Source organism: Protopterus annectens, chromosome 4.part1, assembly GCF_019279795.1.
Source record: "Protopterus annectens isolate FY-2018-M chromosome 4.part1, PAN1.0, whole genome shotgun sequence".
Classification (NCBI taxonomy): Eukaryota; Metazoa; Chordata; order Ceratodontiformes; family Protopteridae; genus Protopterus; species Protopterus annectens.
Window position 1 is genome coordinate 273965432 of NC_056734.1, and position 22862 is coordinate 273988293.

General features: G+C 45.1%; 1 protein-coding gene across 2 annotated transcripts in view; it reads left to right on the forward strand.

Annotated features, from left to right (window-relative positions):
- TBL1XR1 (TBL1X receptor 1) overlaps positions 1–22862 on the forward strand; it is a 3130276-nt gene that overhangs the window by 1051716 nt on the left and 2055698 nt on the right. For both annotated transcript variants that reach the window (XM_044070133.1, XM_044070134.1), the window contains one exon: positions 19513–19738. In XM_044070133.1, the coding sequence (XP_043926068.1) occupies positions 19513–19738 (226 nt within the window). The remainder of the gene's footprint in view (positions 1–19512; positions 19739–22862) is intronic.

Below are 22862 nucleotides of genomic sequence, written 5' to 3' on the forward strand. Positions count from 1 at the left end.
GAAAACGTCTAAAGCTAAGTACCCCATTGGGGACCCTTTTTTCTTGCATTAACCGATGTCTGAAAAAGTTAACAATTGTCTCGCCAGTGGAAAGCAGATCCCACACCGAGACTTCCATTCTTACTCTGTCACTTGTTTAGGCCCAGACCACTACATCCCCTGTTGCCAGTTCTGTGCCCTCTTTAATGTGAGAACCATTCAATTTAGAGCTCCTTTTGTAGACCGTTATTTTCGTGTTCCATCTTTGCTTTCCGATATGGCATCCGTCAGCCAACATTCCATGGACAGTCCGAAAAAATGCAGAAATAAAGATAGAGACAGACCACACAAGGCTAAGCCTTCCGACAATGCTACCGCAAAGCAAGTCGTCAGTTCTTCGGAATTCAGTGAGGTGCTTTTGCAGCCCCTGATGCCCTATTCAGTATCTACGCAGGCCTCTACCGAGACCCTTTCGGAGTCCGGTATGCCACAGAAATCTTCTTCCACGCCTTTGGCTGTCTCTTCCTCGGTTGGGTCCGGAGCCACGATGCAGGCACTGGCTTCCGAGGCGGCCTTTCGTACTACCAAATCTAGACAAAAACTGACATCATCTCATCCACTTACCGTTTCTCTCAGACCGACGGATTCTCTTTGGCCTAGAAGCCAGGCCACTCGTAGAAAATCTGTTTCTAGCCACCGTCTTGCTACACCACCCCAAGCACAGATGCTGAAAATGGCGGAGGATCTCATCTCCCTTATCCGGGTTAGCCAGACCACAACTTCTAAAAGGAAAAGGCACCCTTTTCCAGAAATTGACAGAACAGGATTCTGGGGAATCTGACTATTCAGATTTTGAAGGGGAACAGCAACCTCTGACTGCTTATAAGGATTCAGATGCAGAGGAATCCATCCCTTCTGTCTCCCCTCCAGGGTTCCTTTCCTTTGGGGAAACCCTTCACACCCTCAGGGAACATTTTCAGTGGAAATCTCAGGACTTTTTCCAGTCTAAGAAAAGACTTGGAGAGTTTCAGGACTTGCCCCAGCACAGATTCCTGGCCATCCCCCCCATTTTAGAAGTGGTGGATGATGTTTTCCATGAATCCAGCTTAGCCCCTGACGCCCTCCCACCTGCTCCCACTAAACCTGACGGGTATTACAGAGTACCAGATTCTCACAAATACCTGTACAGAAATCCTGCTGCAGACCCAGAGGTCATTACATAGGGACCTAAAGGGGCAAAGACTAGTTCTGCCAAGAATCCTATTCCTTCTGACAAGGAATCCAGAGCTCTGGACAGATGAGGTAAAAAAGTATACACCTCTGCAACCTTAGCCATCAATGCACTCAATTGTCAGTTCCATATGTTAAAATATCAGCAACACACTTTGAAACTATCAAAACAAAAGATTTCTACCTTTCCTGACTGTGCCAATTCAAAAAAGTTAACAGATTTACTTCACTCTGCTTGTCAAGTGGCCAAACTCTCATTACACTGTGGATAACACACCATAGAAGCCTTTAGCAGGGCAGCAGTGACAGGATCTGTTATTAGGAGACATGCATGGCTGAAGGAACAACCTCTCACTGATCATGTCAAGTCTAAAGTTAATTATTCACCCCTAGATAAGGAGCGCTTGTTTGGAAAAAAGGCAGGAGAGGTGCTAAAAAGATGGAAGACAAAGCAAAATCCATGCAAACAGTAAAAAGATTTCTTTCAGGTTCAACAGGAACTTTCTCTCTATGCACTGGTCCTTCCCTGCACCTAGCAGACAGGGCCAAGGTAATCCCCGCAGGGACAGACCATCCAGGCCCCTATCCCAGGGCCAGCAGAGAAAGCAAACAGTGGATCACTTTGGCCCCAAAGGTAGGGAGTTCTAAGCCAATCTTCTGTGGCAAAAACTCACAATGACTCCCCCTCCCCCCTGCCCTCCCTTCACTCATCAAAAACTAGGAGGAAGGCTCTCCCTCTTCTAAGACAGTTGGCTTTCTGTAGCAAAGGACCAGTGGGCCTTAAAGGTAATTTTTCAGGAATACAAATTCTCTTTCAGCGAACTCCCAATTCCAAGAGGGTACCCAGACTTACCTTCAAATGAGGGGGCAGAGGCATTGAAACGGGTCCAAACTCTCATATCCCAGGGGGACAGTAGAACCTGTCCCCTCAGATCAAACAGGCAAAGGCTTTTATTCCAGACTATTCCTTCTTCCCAGAAAAGAGGACACTTGGTGCCCCATCCTGGATCTATCCATTCTGAACACCCCCCTGGTGGTCCCCAGATTCAGAATGCTAACTTTGCAGCAGCTGCTGCCTATGCTAACAAAAAATGCCTGGCTAGTGACCCTAGACCTAAAAGATGCCTACCTCCACATCCCCATAAAGGAATCGTGCAAGAAATTCCTACGCTTCAGAGCAGGATCATAACACTTTCAGTTCTCTGCACTGCCCTTTGGCTTATCTACTGCACCCAGAGTATTCACCAAATGCTTAGCCCCGGCCATAGGATTTTGCAGACAGAGAAATGTACAGATTTATGCTTACCTGGATGACAGCCTCATTCAGGCAGAGTGCAAAGAAAAGCTGCTCCAGAACCTTCTCTTTGTCAAATCCCTCCTAACTTCCCTAGGGTTCACCATCGAGAAGAAATCAAAGCAAACTCCCATCAGGAAAACCATTTTCTTGGGAGCTCTGCTAGACACAGCATCCCAAATGGCCTTCCTATCCCCAGAAAAGCAGAGCTTCCTGCCTCTCTACTTTACCCAGTTGGCTTCCAGAAATCACCTCACCATGAAGAAGTTCTTGCAAGCCCTAGGATACATGGCATCTTGCATCCTTCTAATTTCTCTGGCCAGGCTTCACATGAGAAAACTTCAGTGGTATCTAAAGAACCTTTGGTGCCAGCACTGTCTCTCTAGAGGCCTCTCTCCCTCTGATTCCATGTATAAGGGCCGAGTTTCTCTGGTGGGCAGATGTGTGTGCCAGGAACAAGGGTCTTCCCTTCATCCTCTGCCCTGCCGGCCAGACCATCTCCACCGACTCAGACATTGCTCGGGGTGCTCACTTAGCACGCAGGTGCACCCAAGGTGTATGGGATGCCCAGCACCTTCACTTACACATCAATCAAAAAGAAATGGTGGCAATACAAAAGGCTCTGACATCCTTCAAACCCCATCTCCGACAAGGGGTTCTCCTTATAAAAAGACCAAGAAGACGAGGTCCAGCCGACAGGAGTTTATTAACAACGTACACAATACACCATTGACCTAGGTTTCGTCCGAATACTCAGACTTCTTCAGAATGCCACAATACTGCTACAAACCACTTAAATAAGCAGTACAATCAATCAATTAATTAATTAACAATTCAGTTGAAACACATTAAAACCTAACCAGTGTTGTCGATCATTTGACAACCTTGCAATACATAATATAAAAATGTAAGAATAAAGGAATAAATAAAAATGAAAATCACATTGGTTGAATTAAAAACCTCACATATATAATTAAGTTTAAATGAAAAAATATTTTAGGAAAAAACAAAAATACTGTTAAAAGTGCAAAAATCTCATGAAATTGAACCTATATATGAGTACTAAAACCTAAATAATATTATTTAATACCTGTAATATTCCTTAACTTAAGTATAGGCTTAACAGTACTATACTCATTTAATCCAGGATAATTGTGTGCATTTAATCTAAGCTGCCATTTTAATTCACATATATCCAAATGTGTGTCTGTAATCCTACCCTGTTGGTCTACATTTATCTGTTTCAATATACAGAATTTTAAGCTGTGATCAGCATGGTCAACCAAATGCCTAGCAAGAGCATTAGTGGTTTTGAGATGTCTAACATCCAACAGGTGCTCCCTTATCCTTTCCCATCTTATTAGCTATCACCTCAGCCAGAAGGATTTCAGAACTTCAGGCACCCATGGCTGTTGAACCCTTCATCATTTTCCATGCAGACAGGGTCTCCCTGAGGACTAACCCCTCCTTTATGCCCAAGGTGGCATCTCATGTGACCGTCAACCAGGCCATACACCTACCCACCTTCTTTCTCAACCCTCAAAACTAGGGGGAAAGAATTCTGCACTCACTAGATGTGCACAGACAACTCAGATACTATCTGGACCATACTAAACCCTTCAGAAAAACAGACCAGCTGCTTGTCAGCTTTGCCCCAGGGGCAGAGGGGAAACCCATTTCCAAATGGATATCATACTGTATCCATTTCTGCTACAGAGTACACGGGAAACCCCCCCCACCCAAAGTCTATTCATACCCATTCCACTAGGGCAGCCTCCACTTCCACAGCCTTCCTCAGAGGAGTCTCCACCAGGGACATTTTGGAAGCTGCCACCTGAACCTCTGTCCATACCTTTACAAAGCATTACTACCTATGTCTTTTTTCTAAGTCTAGGGCAGGGTTTGCCTGTGCAGTTCTGCAGGGCTAGCTGACCCATGCCTAGGGCTGTAACCTATCTGTCCACCCCTCTCTTCAGCTTTGGGAATCCTCCCACAGGTGATGACTGCAACAGTGAAACATGAAGAACACAGTGCAGTTGTGTACACTTAATAAATGTAGATGTTCAAGTGTATTCACTGTTGCAGTCCTGGTTTCCCTCCCTCCATCCCCCTTATATCCATAAGGGGACATAAGCTTCACACGGTGGCTTTTAGCCACCAGGACCACTTTACCTTATTTCCTTAGGCTTCTGACGGATTAGGGCAAGAAAAACTGATGTAACGACGTCTGCTGCCTTGCTTTATAGCACTGAAGACCTGAAGTCAGACTACAGGCGACTGCAGCCGACGCAGAAAAACATGGACTCTGGTATTTAGGTTGGCCAAGGGCTACTACAGCAGGTATAACCCACAGGTGATGACTGCAACAGTGAATACACTCGAACATCTACATTTATGGTAAGTGTACACAACTATACTTTCACCTTACTTCTGCATTTAACCAAGGGGAATAATCACAAGTTACCCCAGAGAGTGGGACCTACTCACACAACAGAAGGGAACCCTCATCATCCTTCAGCTTTCAACTCTGCAGACGACAGGGCCTTGATTCCCTTTAAATACCTTTTTTCAGAGGACATGCTCAAGGTACTGCAGAAGTCCAGGAAACCCAATACTAGAAGATCGTATTTATCCACATGGCAAAGATTTTCAGTCTGGTGCCTGTCATGTTACCTGGACCTGCTAACAGTGGAAGTCCCCATAGTTCTGTCATACCGGTGTGAGTTGCTGGATGCTGACGTATCATATTCTTCAGTGAAAGATCACATATCAGATATTTCTGCCTGTCTGCCTCTCTCACATCTCTTGGCTTCCAGGTTCAAGGCCAAACAATTCCTGAAAGGCATCCTTTACATGAGAACTCCAAGGAAACCTTTCCCTGGTTCTTAACTTTGTCTTGGTAAAACTGACCCTGGCCCCTTTTGAGCAGCAACTTCTGCCTCTCTAACATGCTGCTCCTGAAAAACAGTCCTGTTACTGGCAGTCACGTCTGCCAGAAGGGTTTCTAAACTCCAGGCCCTTATGGCCTCCCCGCCTTTCTTGGTGTTCAACAAAGACAGGGTATCTCTCCACACCAATCCCTCCTTGATACCTAAGGTGGTAAATGAGTTATCACTCAACCAAGCTATCCATCTTCCTACCCTTTTCTCTTCACCCCAAAACTCTGCCGAAAGAGCTCTGGACACACTGGATGTACACAGACAGCTTAGGTTTTATCTTGACAAAACTGAGATTAGGAAATCAGGTCAGTCTTTTTCCTTTCACTCAAGAGCCTTAGGGGCTTCCCTTCTCCTAAACAAACTGTTTCCAACTGGATCTCTAAAGCTATCTCCTTCTGCTATGAATACCACAGAAAGAGGCTCTCTTCTTCAGTTAGGGCACACACTACCAGAGCCATTGCCTCATCTGGCGCCTTTTTCAAAGGATTAGACACGCATTCCATTCTGGAGGCAGCTACGTGGTAATCAATCCATACTTTCACCAAACATCTCCAAATCCAGAGCAGAGTTCGCTAAGGCCGTTCTCCATGGCTTCCTAGAAAGCTTTTCTGCCCCTACCTCCTCTCTCTCCTTTTCCTCATGAGCTTTTGCATTCTCCCTCATGTAAAGAATACTGCAACAGCAGATTAGAAGGACATAGATTAGTTGTGTAAAATCTTAGCATAATGCTAATGTCTTTCCTTTCCTATGTTGCAGTATTTATACTGTGGGATTTTCCACCTCAGGTGACCCGACGTCGGCTCCTATACAAAAGCTTAAGCCTGGCTGTTGTAAGTGCGTGGGACGTCACACGCAGGGCCATAAACCAGAGACCATAAATGTGTCGTCTGCACACACAGACCTTAAACCTTTTCAGATGCCGACGACGTTACTTCGACTGCTTCGTTCCTATGACCAAAAACTTCTAAAGATAAGTACCCCATTGAGGATTTTTTTGTCTTGCATACACTTGCGTTTGATTGCTGTAGATCCCCTTTAGCCAAGTCTGACAAAAAGAGCAAATGTAACTGTGGGCCTCAGGTACAGCATAAAGACTCTCACGGCCGGTGTGTGTTTTGCTTAGGAAAGGAGCACGACCATAAGGCCTTCCCCCATTTGTCAGTCTTGCATGCTGAAGACCCAACGCAGCCAACTGGCTGCGCTCAACTTGTATTTGGAAAATCAAAGATTTTCAAAGACTAAAACATCTCACTCTCAGGATGGATCCCGAGTTGGTTACCCAAGCCAAACCGAGGAAGAAGGCCAAGGTTTCCAGGCCTTCTCCCGATGCCGCTCCGCCATCGGATGTCCCGCCGGCTAACGATATTGGGGCTGAGGGGCACCCGATTACTCTGTCAGCTTCGATGGCTCCTCTGGAAGAGGCTGTTTCTGCAGCCATGGAAAGCACATCCGCGGAGTTAAGCCAGATGCTGGCCATAACCGACGTAGAGAGGGAACTAACACTTGGTCTGCCAACCGACACTGCTCCTGTTCCAGCCCAGGCCTCTATCCCTAAGGCTACTCCTAAGACTACGCAAAAAAAAAAAAAAAAAGACTAAACACTTGAGTCCCACGCCTCAAGGCGCTCCAGATTGGCAGTCTTTTACCAGTTCACTAATGTAGGCCTTTATGGCTCATAGGCCCTCAGGCCCTCCACTTACCAACATTCCTGTGCTGAGCCCCAGGCCTGCCTTTGCTTCCTCTCTACCTTTAACCACTACTCTTCAGGGAGAAAGAAGAACAACCAGAACAGTCCTTCTCCTCTTCTGAGGAATCCATTTCCTGTCTCTCTCAAATTGTTTCGCCTCTGGGTTATTACTCCCCAGATGACTCTGTTAAAGGAGATTCCTCACCAGAGGACATTACCTTTGGGGAAACTATTACAAAAATGAAAGTGTACTTTAGGTGGGATACTGCCTTAATGTCAGATACCCAGAAAGATATTTTGAACTTCTGCAACTTGCTTCACCTTTCCCTTCAGCTATTCCTCCTGTGCTTCCAGCTTTCCTGGATGCCTTTAATTCTGTTTCCACGAACCCTGATTCACAGCCTCCTGCTCCTAAAAGGCCGCATAGATTTTATAAAGTGTCTGATGACCAGAAATTTCTTGTTAAATCTCTGCTGGCTGACCCAGCAGTTATTGCTGCGTCTCCAGACAGACAGACAGTTTAGACAGTTATTCTCTGCTTCACTTTTGCCAACAGGTAAAGACAGGAAAATTATGGACAGAATGGGCAAAAAGGTATACACCTCCTCTACCCTGGACTTCAGGGCTATTAATTATCAAACCCACATGGTTAAGTACGCCCTGGACCTTGTCTCCCAGGTTTCACCTTGCTCTCCTCTACCCCAGACTGTCCAACCAATGCTGACATTGCATCAAAACTGTTTCTAGCTACACAAATAGCCAGACACTCTATTAGGTGCAGTTACTATGAAGCAGAGGCTTCAGCCAGGTCTGCTGCCTCTGCCTTACACAGATACTTCTGGCTTCGCTTACACCTTCTACCAGAGGATTTTAAATCAAAATTCATGGATGCTCCTCTGGATCACAATCTTTTATTTTGGAAAAACTCAGCAGAACTTTTTAAAAACTTACAAGAGAAAAGCAAAGAACTACAAGACATTAAGCATCTGCTGGTGTCTTCCTTCCCTAGATATTATAGGAACTGTCCATCAAAACCATCCTTTGTCAGAAGGACTCCAACTTCACACCCTTCCTCCTCAAGGCCCTGCAGGGCATCCAGGAGATTGCCTTACTCCAGACCCCCCCAACTCTCAGCCTCCAGCCAAACAGCCCTTTCCAGAAAGAGGGAGCCCCTCTTCAGCATGAATGTCTTGCTCAACTGCCTCTGTCCACCTACCTTACCCACTGCCTTCCCTTCTGGAAATCCATCATAGCATATCTTTGGGTTCTTTCCATCATCCAAAAAAGATATTTCCTATCCTGGAAGGAAAGACCAAAACCAAAAAGAATCCTTTTCCCTCCAAGGAATCAGCTTCATCTACTCCCTCTCATTCTGAAAGAACTCCTGACTCAAGGAACTATAGAACCAGTTCCCCTCAGGGCAGGAAGGACAAGGCTTCTATTCCCATGTTTTCCTAGTTCCAAAAAAGGATGGCTGTTGGAGACCAATCCTAGACTTGTATCTGAACCTGTTCCTGAAGGTTCCCTCCTTCAAGATGTTTTCTGTTCAAACCCTCCTACCTGTCACCTCCTCCCAAGCCTTCATGGTCACTCTGTACCTAAAGGATGCTTATCTGCACATTCCTATCAGGTCACCCCACTGGAAATTTCTGCGCTTTACTGGGCCACTCTTCACACTTTTACAGCTTTGCCCTTTGGCTTGTCTATGGCCCCCAGTGTTTTTACAAAGTGCTTCTCTGCAGCCATTGCCTATTGCTGAACTAAGGGAATCCAAATCTACACTTACCTGGACGACATTCTCATTCTGGCAGAATCAGATTCCACCCTACAGACCCATCAGGTTCACCTTGTCTTTCCTCTATGACTTGGGATTCACACTAAACCTTCAGAAATCCTCTCTGCTTCCTCAACAGGACAAATTATTCCTAGGCTGTAGCATCAGGACAGACCTAATGAGATCCTTTCTCCCACTGGACAAAGTGCAGTATCACTCCACCCATTTTCAAGCCTACTTTCAGAATCTCATCTCTCTGCATGACAATTTCTGCAAGTCCTAGGTCTCATGGCAACTACTATTCCCATGTTCCCATTAGCCAGGATGCATATGACAAAATTCCAATGGTACCTAAAGAATGTACGGTCTCAGAGCCAACATCCAACATCCACTAGACAAACTTATTCCCCTTCTGCCCTGCTTAAAACAGAGCTGACATGGCGGATTCAGCAAATCAAGACAGAACCAGGGCATTCCTTTTCAACTCCCCCCCCCCCCCACCACCACCACCACTGAATCCATGCACACAGATGCATCCAGACCTAGGGTGGGGGGCATTGTTAATGGACTTCAGGGTACAACAGCGTTGGACCCTTGCCCTGCATAAGCAACACGTCAGTGTCAGAGAAATGACTTAAGTCTTGCTGGCTATAAAAGCTTTCGTTCCCATCTTGCAACCAGGGCTGCTCCACATTGTGACAGACACAACTGTCATCTGGTACCTCATCAAAGAAGGAGGGACAAAGGCATACCAGTTATGCTGGATAACCGTACAAATCTGGGATGTAGCAGCCAATCACAACCTTTTCCTTTAAGCGTCTTGTATCCCCATCTCAGGAAAACAACGCAGACTTACTCAGCAGAACATCCTCTCAACAACACAAATGGATGTTGTTCAAGGACACCTTCTTAGACATTGTCCACCTGTGGGGCACACCTCAAGTGGATCTATTTGCCTCCCCCCAGAACAGACAACTAAACAAATTCTGCACCAGGGATCGCACTCCACTAACCTGGAGGGTGAATGCCTTCAGCTTTCCATGGAAGGGAATGTTCCTGTACGCCTTTCCTCCCTTCCCTCTAATACAAAAGGTCCTACTGAAGATCAAGAAGGACCAACCAAAAATCTTGCTGGTGACTCCCTATTGGCCAAGGCAACACTGGTACTCCCTTCTTCTCTCCCCAGCCAAGGGCAATCACCACTAGTTACCCCACAAGGTGGACCTACTCACAACAGGAGAGATCTCTCAGTTACCCCCAGCTGCTTTTGCTGCATCTAACTCTTTGGGTGATAAACTTCTGATCCCTTTCAGACAGCATTACTCAGATGACCTGCTCTCTCAGTACTAGCGGAGGCTAGGAAACCAACTACTAGGAAAAACTATTTGTGTAAATGGCAGAGATTCTCAAAATGGTGTTCCCTTAAGGACAGGAACCCTTTTCAGGCAGATCCCTCACTTGTCCTTAGCTATGTATGCGAGCTCATTAAGGAAAGACTAGCATATTCTTCAGTGAAAGTCCACCTTTCTGCCATTTCAGCCTTCTTGCCTTTGCAACCATCACTGCTTTCCAGACTGGACGTTAAACTTTTCCTGAGAGGGGTCTTGCATGTCAGACCACCAAGAAAACCCATCTCTACTCCATGGGACCTCAATTTCATGCTGGAAAAACTCATCTTATCTCCTTTTGAGCCAGCCAGCACAGCTTCTCTACAAATGTTCACATGGAAAACCATTCTTTTAGTGGCCATTGCCTCTTCTAGAAGAGCGTCTGAACTGTAGGCCCTCATGGCCATCGTCTTTACGACGCCTTCCGCAATGACAGGGTGACCCTGCGCAGAATCCCTTCCTTCATGGCCAAAGTGGTGAATGAAGTATCCTTAAACCAGTCCATTCACTTACCTACCTTCTTCCCCTCTCCAACTAATACCGCAGAGAGGATCCTTCATTCCCTAGATGTAATCAGACAACTGAGATTCTACTTAGACAAAACGAAGTCCTTCAGAAAATCTGACCAACTCTCCATCTCCTACCGCCCCAGGGCTCTGGGTAAGGGAGTCTCCAAACAAACCATTTCCTGTTGGATCAGGAAATCCATTCTCTTCTGCTACTCACATCATGGCAAACAATTGCCTCAAGGAGTTAGGGGTCATTCCACGAGAGGCATGGCTACCTCCAAATGTTTCTTAGCGGGCTGGAGACACAGTCTCCATCATGGAAGCAGCCACCTGGTCTACAGTTCACACTTTCACAAAACACTGCAAGGTAGACCAGGTCTCCAGGGCCAGAGCAAGATTTGCCAGGGCAATCCTGCTGGGATTCTTGGAATCCTCTACCTCTTTCCCCTCCCTTCACTCCTTCTAAGCTGTGATACTCTCCCACAGTAGGAATACTACAACATGGGAATAGAAGGACATAAAATCTTATCATAATCATAGATGTCCTTCTCTTCCATGTTACAGTATTCCTTCCCACCCTCCATACCCCCTTTTTCTGTCTCTACTGGATGGTTGGTCTTTTGACCTCAGTATCCACTCCCTACCAGCTAATCTGTACAGCCCTTCAGGGACATTTGCTCCTTAGCCTCTACTTGTTCTTTTGTACACTTTATCCTGGGCTTCAAGTTTTGAGGTCTGTGCGTGGAGATGTCACATTTATTGTCCCTGGTTTATAGCCCTGCGTGTGACGTCCCACGCACCTACAGCAGCCAGGCTTGAGCTTTTGTATAGGAGCCAACGTCGGGTCGCTTGAGATGGAAAATCCCACAGTTTGAATACTGCAACATGAAAGAGAAGGATGTCTGTGGTTATGGTAAGATTTTACACAACTATTCTTTTTATCTGCAGAAGGCCAAGCCCATCAGATAGGCCGGTCAACTCTTTATTTATCTCCTCTTTATCTCCTTCCACCCTAGAGCCCTAGGGAAGGCAGTAACCAAGCAAACTGTCTCTACCTGGATTTCCAAAGCCATCACCTTCTGCTACAGACACCATGGGAAATCCTTGCAAGGTGCTATTAAAGCACACTCCAGGGCCATGACCTCCTCAGGAGCCTGGATACCTCTACCATTCTTGAAGCAGCCACTTGGTCGCCACTGCACCCCTTCACCAAACATTACAAGTAAGACCACATCTCCTAAGCCAGGACCGGTTTGCCTGGGCTATCCTGCACGGATTCGTAGAGTCTGCCGCTAGACCACCATCCCCTCCTTCACAGTGAGCTTTTGCACTCACCCATATGTTGAATACTGCAACATGGGAATAGAAGAACATAGAAAAGTTGTGTAAAATCTTACCATAACCATAGATGTCCTTCACTTCCATGTTGCTGTATTCCTTCCCACTATCCTTCCCCTCCTGTTAGGCTGCATTTCCATTTCTGTGTGGCACAGGACTGGCATTGCCCTTCGTAGGACTGGTTCCAACTGGGGCTTACAGTTCTGCGGGCTGGTGTGCGCAGACGTCACTTTTATGACCCACTTACCCTTGAGCCACGTCAAACGTGCACACACCATACAGTGACTGAAAACTTTTGTATGTTGGCGTTACGTTCGCGAAGCAAGAGGCATAAATCTATATGGTGAATACTTCAACATGGAAGAGAAAGGACATCAATGGTTATGGTAAGATTTTACACAACTTTTCTTTCAGGATGAGTGTACTCTTCTTTGTATGGGCAAGAAAGCCCAGAAAATTTCTTCACTCCGACTGCAGATTTCCCTCCTCTGGGCTGTCCAGTCAGCAGTCATAGTGAAGGTGTGGGAGAGAACCTAAGCTTTGTGAAATCGTCGTCTTGTTTCCTGGGCAGGAAGTAGCATGTATAGCCAAATGGCTATTGCAACAGTGAAGAATTCAAACACACACTGTTATGGTAACTACAACTTAAATGACTGTACTTTCTGAATTGTTGTAACCCCCTAAAAGTTTTAAAGGGTCCCTGGCCAATTTTGAACTGAATTATAGTTCCAGTTTTGTCATTTGCCTCTTTTACCTAGTTCATGCCCTTAATACCCCCCCCCCCCCCCTGCTTGCTCTCCTCTATCACTACTCATAAACTGCATATTGACTTTGTCCCATCTAATGTCAAGCTTATTATGCTACCAGTGTAACTTGATACTTAGTATCTTAACTTCTTGCAAACTTATGATGTCTGGATGTATTTACTCTGTTAGTAAGTCATATGCTCTTGTGTGAATGCTTTGATGTCCTTCATGGATGCATCTGCAGTCATAACAAGTGGGTTGTCCTGTCGTCAGGCAGCCCTGCAGTCGGCCGGATTCCAAAGTCCGGGTCCGGCTTCGGCTGATGTCGCACTCCACCCGACGTCATCTCTGTTGGTCTTCGGGTATAAAAGCATCAGCCGACGCCATTTTCCTCAGTCTTTCTTGCCGTGGCGCAATCAGAAGCTGTTCGCAAGTGCCGGTCGGTCGGATCCAGAGATTACTTCTACCGAATACTACCAAGACTTCTAAAGCTAAGTACCCGTTGGGGACTCTTTCTTGCCTCAGCCGATGTCAGAAAAAGTTAACAATTGTTTAACCTGTGGGAAACAAATACCTCATAAAGATTTCCACTCTTACTGTCTGCCTTGTTTAGGCCCAGCCCACGACGTAGCAGCCTGTTCGGCCTGTGCCTCCTTCAACCGACGAACGCTTAGGCGTCGGTCGGAGTTTGCAGAACAGTTTTTCGGTACTGATTTTGCGTACATTATGCCGTCGGATCCTCCGACTACCCAATCTTCCAAAAAACGCAAAGATAAAGACCGACACTCGCGGTCCGCGGTTTCGGCCGAAACCACGGAAAAGCGAACCGCGAGTGTCTCGGTTTCGGCCGAAACCGAGAAAACTGATCAAAGTACAGCTGAACCTCTTCTTACAACTGAGGCCCCTGCTACAACTCTTGAATCGACCTCAGAAATTTTACCCACTACGGTGGTTGACTTATCAGACACCATCCCCTTGGATGTCTCTACCCCAGCACGTGGTGCTGCTAGGCCTCCAGCAGCCATGTCCATTAAGGCCTTCGCCAGGGCTAAAGCTGCCAAGACTACTAAATCAGTGCCTGTTAAACCCACCACATCCAGGCCCTCTTCTAGTTCTCAAATGCTTTCTTTGGCAGAAGATTTAATTTCTTTAATTAGAGGATCTCAATCTCACCCAGACAGGGCCTCTCAGCCCCCAGAGAAGAGACCTAGGGCAGAGCCCCCTGAGCCAGTGTCTTCTGATGATTCTGCTGATGAATCAGACATTACTGACCAGCCAGAGGCTCCCTTCTCCAATTTTGAAGATTCTGATGCTGAAGAATCCATTCCAGCTGCTTCCCCACCAGAGGAATTCTCCTTTGGGGAAACCTTGCATGCCATGCGAGAACAGTTCCAATGGCAGCAACAGGATTTTTCAGACTCCAGAAAAAGACTTAGGACCTTTCTGCACCTCCCACAGCACAGGCCCTTAGCTATACCTCCTGTTCTCTCTGTGGTGGATGATGCTTTCAATGATGTTTGCTCCGCTCCTGATTCTTTACCCCCAGCCCCTGCCAAACCAGACAGATTTTACAGGGTGCCAGATACTCATCACCACCTTTACAAGGCCCCACTTGCAGACCCAGAAACTATATCCCAGGGTCCCAAGGCAGTAGCCGCGACCACAGCTAAATACCCTATTCCTTCTGAAAGGGAAGCAAGGTCATTAGACAGATGGGGTAAAAAGGTCTACACTTCAGCTACTCTCTCAGCTAGAGCTTTAAACTGTCAGTTTCACATGATACAATACCAAGAGTTTATGCTTGATCAGTTAACTAAAAAAGTAACCACTGATGAATCTCTTGATAAGAAATATGTATTAGAGATGGTAAATAACATACAACAGGTTAGCAACCATTCCTTAAAATGTGGCTATGATGCACTGGAGGCTTCATTTAGATCAGCCATGACAGGCACAGTGATAAGAAGGCATGCATGGCTAAAGGAACAAGCTTTACCGGATCATGTTAAAGCTAAGTTGCTAGATGCTCCTATGGATAAGACAAGTTTGTTTGGTACACCTGCCCAGCAGGTTATGAAGAAAATGGAAGAAAAGGCAAAATCTGTTCAAACTGTTAAAGATTTCTTGCAGGTTCAACCCCCAAGGTTTAGCAGGAACTGGCCTGCCAGAAATTGGTCCTTTCCTGACTCCACAAAATTTCAAAGGGGCAGGAATAGGCGTTCCAGAGGCAGAAACCAATCCAGAGGAGGTGCCTACAGAGGACGACAGTGGCAAGGTAACAACAGAGGCACAGACGCAGCCACTGCCACTACATCAGCACAACCACAGTGACTTAATCCTAACTCCGCCTACCAGGGAACAAATAGCAGCTCCTCTAGGCGGAAAGTTAACCTTATTTTCAAAGAACTGGCACTACATAACAAAAGACAAGTGGATTTTACAAACCATAGATCAAGGTTACCGGTTCCACTTCCACACTTTACCAGTCAAAAGAGGAATGCCAAATCTACCTCCAAATCAAAAAACAGAGGCTCTACGCCAGATAATGGAGTTAGCAAACATGAGAGCTGTGGAAAGAGTGCCAACAACAGAACAAGGAAAGGGGTTCTATTCCAGACTATTCCTAGTTCCAAGAAAGGTAAAAAGTTGGAGACCAATTCTCGACCTGTCCACCTTAAATACATACATCATTGTCCCAAAATTCAAAATGCTGACCCTACAGCAACTTCTTCCCATGCTGGGCAAGGAGTCTTGGCTGGTAACTCTAGATCTCAAGGAGGCATACCTGCACGTCCCCATTCGACCAATCTGCAGAAGATACCTCAGATTTCTTGCAGGATCAGAGCACTATCAATTCTCAGCATTGCCCTTTGGCTTATCTACTGCCCAGAGTATTCACAAAATGCCTGGCATCAGTAATCGCCCATTGCAGACTACAGGGAATTCAGATTTATCCATACCTGGACGACTGCCTACTACAAGGGACAACAAAAGCAAGCTGACAACAGATTTACAAAGGGTCATTTACTTGCTTCAAGGACTGGGATACACAGTCAATTTACAAAAGTCAAGGCTGATACCATCCCAAACAAGGACATTCTTGGGCTGAATTGGACACAGTACAACAAATGGCATTCCTGACTACAGAAAAACAAAAGAACTTCCTCTTTACTTCTTGGCACTAACAAAACTGAACAAGTTAACAGCAAGAAAATTTCTGCAGGCCTTGGGCTTCATGGCATCATGCATAATCTTGGTCCCATTTGCCAGACTACATATGAGGAAACTACAGTGGTACCTAAAGAATTTATGGTCCCAACACAGACACAGTCTAGAAACAGAAATCCCACTAATTCCATGCTTAAAACAGGAGTTCCTATGGTGGGCTCAGGCATGCCAGTCAAACCCAGGCCTACCCTTTCGCAGATGTCAACCAAGCCAGACCATCACAACAGACGCTTCAGACCTAGGATGGGGGCCCACATGCTGGACAAATGCGTGCAAGGATTGTGGACACAGGATCAACTTCACCTGCACATCAATCTAAAAGAAATGCTGGCAGTAAAACTGGCAATCCAAAAGTTCAAACCATTCCTCAAAGAGGGCCAGTTGATGATAAGGACAGACAACACCACAGTCATGTGGTACATCAACAAACAGGGAGGCACTCATTCATACCCCTATGCAGAATGACCTTGGAGCTGTGGACCCTGGCACTCAGCTACAACATTCAGTTACAGGCAATGTTTGTTCCGGGAAAGACAATACTCTAGCAGACATATTAAGCAGAACCACTTGGATGCCCACGAATGGAAGCTGCACCGGACATCTTCAAGACCATCTCAAAGAAATGGGGAATGCCACAGATAGACCTATTCGCATCACCACTCAATCACCAGCTCAAAAATTCTGCACAAGGACATTCCACCCACTAGCATGGAAAGTGGACTCACTCTCCTTCAACTGGAAAGGCCTAACAGCATATGCATTCCCACCTCTTCCTTTGATACACAAGGTACTACTAAAAATCAAGGAAGAACGTCCAAGGATAATCCTGATAGCCCCAAACTGGCCAAGACAACACTGGTACCCACTACTGAAGAGCATGTCTCCGATCAATATGTGGCCAATACCCCTGATGCCTTTGATGTTAACTCAGAACAACTACAGCATCATGCATCCAAACCTAAAAACGCTGCAACTGACTGCATGGAACATCACATAGCAGCAGCTAATTCAGAACTTTCCCAAAGAGTTAAAGACATTATTCTTGAAGCACGCAGACCTTCAACAAGAAGGAACTATGCTGGAAAATGGAAAAGGTTTGTCATTTGGAGTACCGAAGAGGAAAAGATGTGTCAAACATAGATATGCCTAACATTCTGGAGTATCTGGTCGAACATGTTCATTCAGGCCTGTCCTACTCCTCCATCAAGATACATGCATCAGCTATTTCAGCAGAATACAGCTTTGATCCACCGGTTTTTCGCACCCTTTGCTCAGGCAGTTCCTCAGAGGAATCAAGAATGTAAAACCTCCAAGGAAACCACCATTACCAGCCTGGGATTTAAACTTTGTGCTAGAAAAGTTGACACTATCCCCTTTGAACCAGCAGCAACAGCAGACCTACAACACCTGTCATGGAAAACTGCTTTCCTACTGGCAATTACTTCAGCAAGGAGGGTTTCAGAACTACAGGCCTTAATGGCAGTGCAACCCTTCCTAATCTTCCACCAAGATAGAGTGTCCATGAGAACTAATCCTACATTTATGCCCAAGGTGGTATCCAGAGTATCTTTAAACCAGGCAATCCACCTACCTACCTTCTTTCCCAACCCACAAAACAGAGGGGAAAGAATACTGCATACCTTGGATGTACATAGACAGCTACGCTACTACTTGGACAGAACAAAAAATAGCAGAAAGACTGACCAACTTTTTGTAGCCTATGCAACAGGAAGGGAAGGAAAAGCCATTTCCAAACAGACAATCTCCAAATGGATAGGAAATTGCATACGATACTGTTACTCCTTCCATGGAAAACCAATTCCACAGAACATAAGACCTCATTCTACAAGGGCAACAGCCACTACCACAGCCTTCTTACGAGGAGTGGCAACCAAAGACATTATTGAGGCGGCTACTTGGACCTCCGTGCATACATTTGCCAAGCATTACAATTTACCTCTATATTCCAGATCCCGAGCAGGGTTTGCCACTGCTGTACTGCAAGGGATCCTAAACACACCATAATCTACTTTTATCCTCCTCCCTAGTTGGCTATGGTATTCTACCCATTGTTATGACTGCAGATGCATCCATGAAGGACATAGTACAGTTTTGTACCTACCATAAATGTAGATGTCCGAACTGGATAGCATCTGCAGTCAGGATTACCCTCCCTCCTTGCCCTCTGTGGTACTCCTAGGATGTTTACCCTCCTAATAGCTAGCTGTTGGGGAGTCTTTATGGTGTATTTGTTTGTATATATGTACATATATGCTTATTGTTGTGTTTACCTCTATCTATTTGGAAACATTGGCATCTATCCAAATTTTAGCCTGCAAGAGGGCTACTGGCATCTGGGGCAAGAAACACTGAGGAAAATGGCGTCGGCTGATGCTTTTATACCCGAAGACCAACAGAGATGACGTCGGGTGGAGTGCGACATCAGCCGAAGCCGGACCCGGACCCGGACTTTGGAATCCGGCCGACTGCAGGGCTGCCTGACGACAGGACAACCCACTTGTTATGACTGCAGATGCTATCCAGTTCGGACATCTACATTTATGGTAGGTACAAAACTGTACTTTATACTTTTTATAATTTTCTCTAGCTGATTTTAGTTTCTGCATGCATTGTTTAGCTGTGCAGCTTTTCTCCCCGGGCCTCCGCTGAAAAAGGGCTTCAGCTCAGACGGACTAACCTGGTCAACAAATGTCAGTAAATAAGTAATTTATTGAAATTCTGTAAGTGATTTCTGTTGTCTCCAGTATGTTGTTTGTAGGTTTTCTTAGTACTTCTATTTCTTGCCACTACAGTCTACTTTGCCCCAGTTGCTGAAAATATTTGCATTAAGACATAACACTTCCTCACCATATGTCCTTGCAGGCAAAGAGTAGAGTAAGGCAAGAATCTGGATAATCTGTATAATGATATATTTCAGCTGTCTGGTGGTGTGAGATATCTGCCATCTCTTCACACCATAGTACTACATTTTTGATCAGCAAGATATTCTAATTGGTTAAAACACATAGTCAGATATGCATTTGTGGTATATGTGTGTTGTGTATATGTAGGTGTGTGTATATCTATCTATATGTGTGTGTGTGTATGTATGTATATATATATATATATATATAGATATATATATATATATATGTGTGTGTGTGTGTGTGTGTTATTTTAACTGCTTATGATATGAAGTCGTATGTAACTGTAATGCAAATAGGGTAGTTGCATTTTGACTTAGTTGACACAGTGATGTTTTGTATAGTGATTTAGGTGCATGCAACTATATAGTTGCTTGTGGCATATTCGGGGACCGGTTTGCTTTTCTATTTGTTATAGTTTCATTTTAATATGTAATGGTTTATTCATTTATTTATTATACTGTCATCTTTCCTAGGATGGAACTTTGTTTGATGGCAGGCCTATAGAGTCTCTTTCACTCATAGATGCTGTCATGCCTGATGTGGTACAGACAAGGCAACAGGCTTACAGAGATAAACTTGCACAACAACAGGCAGCGGCAGCTGCAGCAGCTGCTGCATCTGCACCCAGCCAACAAGGAGCTCCAAAAATTGGAGAAAATGCTGCGAACGGGGAGGAGAATGGAGCACATGCATTAGCAAGTAAGCTGGACATTTCCAAGATGTAGACCTTTATAACTGATGAGAACCACTTTGGTTCACCTTGTGTGTACATTTCCATGTGTTGCACAAAAATGCTATGTGAATACAGTGCATTTTTTTTCTCAGTTTATATCCATATTTGGTGTTACTGCAGTGGCAGCTGACCAGTCACTTTCCAGATAAGTCAACTGAAAAGAACTGCAAGTAAATGCTTTGTGTGATGCGGTTGTTAGGTGTATTTGACTTTGTCTGAAGATTTTTGTAAATATACATTTCCTTTTTTAATCCCATGTGCTGAAGTGTTACTTCGAGATACATGTCTGATTTCTGGAATAATTTTGGTGGGTTTTCTAGGTTCCGTTTATTATGTCGTTTAAGTCAACTTTACAGCTGTATCTGTAATTTTCAGTTGTATATGGCTGTAGTTCTCTACAAATAAAATTTTGGTAATGTTTCTGTATTGCTGTGTACATTTTTGATAAATAATGCTCAGCAAACAGACTGCCTTACTGGCATATGGGTAGAGTAGTGCTGTGCTGTCCCCCTTTTGCAGACTACTAGTCCTTCTTTGCTGGTCTGTGGGTGTGATAAGACCAATCACCTGGCAGTACAGAGACAGCCTTACAAACCGACAGACAAGACCCTTTCATTTTTCTAGTTCCATAATAAGAGCAGATCTTCTGGAAGACCGTCTGGATCACTTCAGCTGCTGAGCCAAGATAAGAAACTTTTTTGGGTTTTTATTTCCTTCCCCTGCTTTTTCTGTCAGTGCTTGAATGGTGTGTTCCACTGCTTTGACTGTGTTTTTCTTTTATTTGTGATTAGAAATTTTGTATATGCTTCTGTTTTTACTTTGACCAGCATAGTAAGGCATATGCTGCTAATTATTAGTTTTGTTTGGAAGTTTTGATAAGAAAGCTTGCTGATATTGCACGTTTTTCTTTGAGGTTGTGATTATTTGAGGTGATTGAGCAAGATTGCTGTGTTTTCAATTATTTTTTTTTGCTTGAATCACAATTTTGTTGATGTTTTGTATATTAAACATTTTCTACTCTGTTGTTTTAGGCTGTCTCCATTCATTTGAACCAAAACTATATTTTAACAAAGTAATGGAACTTTCATGCATGTATTTTGTGCTTGGAAGTAGGGCAGTGCATGTAAATAAGAGAGACAGAAGACCCACCATCTTACAGTGTAGTAGTCTGTGAGTTTTCACCTGAGCTGGTGGCTGTAGCTAGATCCATTATTCAGGCTGTTGATTACAGGATGCACACCTGGGTTATGAGTAATGCTTGGTGCTCCTACTTCTGTTCATCCATCCCAGGATCCTGACCTTGAAGAGAGTTCTGAATCTGAGGTTTCAGATCTGTCAGTGTCTGACAAGTTTCCATTGAGAACAAACAGGTTCAGAAACTCAAACCGATGTTTCTTTTTCCCAAATGCTGGCTAGATTTAGGGATGTATTCAGTTAGAAGCAGTCATTTGCCCCCACTCCCCCCCACAGAGCTCAGCAGGGTATATGGTCTTTGGAAGGATAAGGCCTTGGATGTGCCAACCTTCCCTGTGTTTATCATAGTGTTGGAGGATGTTTTTAAGAGAGCCTGTGATTTTTCTAGTATGCTGAATGAACCTCTGCCTAAAAAAAAGTTTTAAGGAATTCATTGTGTGCTCAGCCACTCTTGGGCTTCAAGCCCCTTCGATAACGGAATCTGTTTTTGTTTCCCCAGCACCCTTACCAGTAAAAAGACTGTCTTATTAAACCTAGTGCCCCAAGATAAACTAGGATAATGAGAGAATGTCAGGAAAAGAAGCTGACAGAATCCAGCACAGTAGCTTTCAAAATGTGTAACTACAGGTGTTTTACATGATAGTTTGTGCTGAGGTATATATGTAATTAGAAAAGTTCATTGCATTGTTACTGCTGAGCAGAAAGACTATGTGAAGAGTGATTGTTGCCAGTGTTTCTCAGTGTTTAAACATTAGATATGATGCTGTTCTCTTCATTCTTTCTCAACCCATGAGATCAACCCCCTCTTAAAATTGCTAAATCCACTCCGTCAGATCAGAGGAAAATGCTCCCCACAATGCCCCCCAGGGCTTCATTGGAGCCACCCTTCAAAAGCCTTAAGATCTCTGATCCGAAGACCCGACCTTCAAATCTGCAACCTTCTGACCCTAAAACCTTCATCTCCAGTAGATGTTCTTCTATTCCATTGTTGCAGCATTCAACTTGTGAGTTTACCCTTCTTCCTCTCTATTTAGTCCGGCCAGGTTTCCAAAGGTTTTCAGTCCCTCGTGGTGTGTCGGACATCTGACGTGGCTGCAGGAACTTGGGCAGTAAAAGTCACATCTGCACACACCAGCCCTCAGAACTTTTCAGCCTCTAGTCGTATGCCAGGCGCTCCTGCTTTTCACAGACGTTGGATCGAAAATGATTCAGTTAAGTACCCCGTTGGGGATTCTTTCTGTCCTCCTCTGTTGTTAATTATAGTCTGTTAATGTCATCCAGTGAGGTCAAGTGCAAGTGCGGTCAGTAGGTTCCCCATAAAGACACCCATAACCAGTGTCTCTTTTGTCTAGGCAGGGAACGTGACCATGAGAACTGCTCCATTTGCTTATCGGTTGTCCCTAAGACTTTACACCACTGCTTGTAGGCCTTACACTTGTATTTAGAGAATCAGCACATGAAAAAAATAGCGTTAGGGATGAAGACCGCACCTGACGCCCCGTCTGAACCAACTGGGAAGAGGGCCAAGTCCTCGCGGCCTACTTCGTCTGCTGCGCCTCTGTCTACCGTACCTCAGTCTGTAGCTGATGTCAGCTTGACTGAGGATCCGGCATCTGCCAGTGTAGATAAAGTGGGTACCTTTGAGGAAGCCGCACAATCTCAAGCGGATGTCACATCCACAGAGGATTTATCAGTGCCTGCCTTAGACGTTGGGGGGGGGGGCACACCAGCATTCACTAGGAGCCCATCGGATGCCGCCTCCGCCATCCCGACGCCTGACCCATGGGCTATTCCTAGCCAGACGCCAGTAAGGCCTTTAAAGAAAAAACAAAAAAACAGAACCTTACGCCAACCTCTGAAAGCATGCCGGATTGGCAGGCCTTCATCCAGAACTTG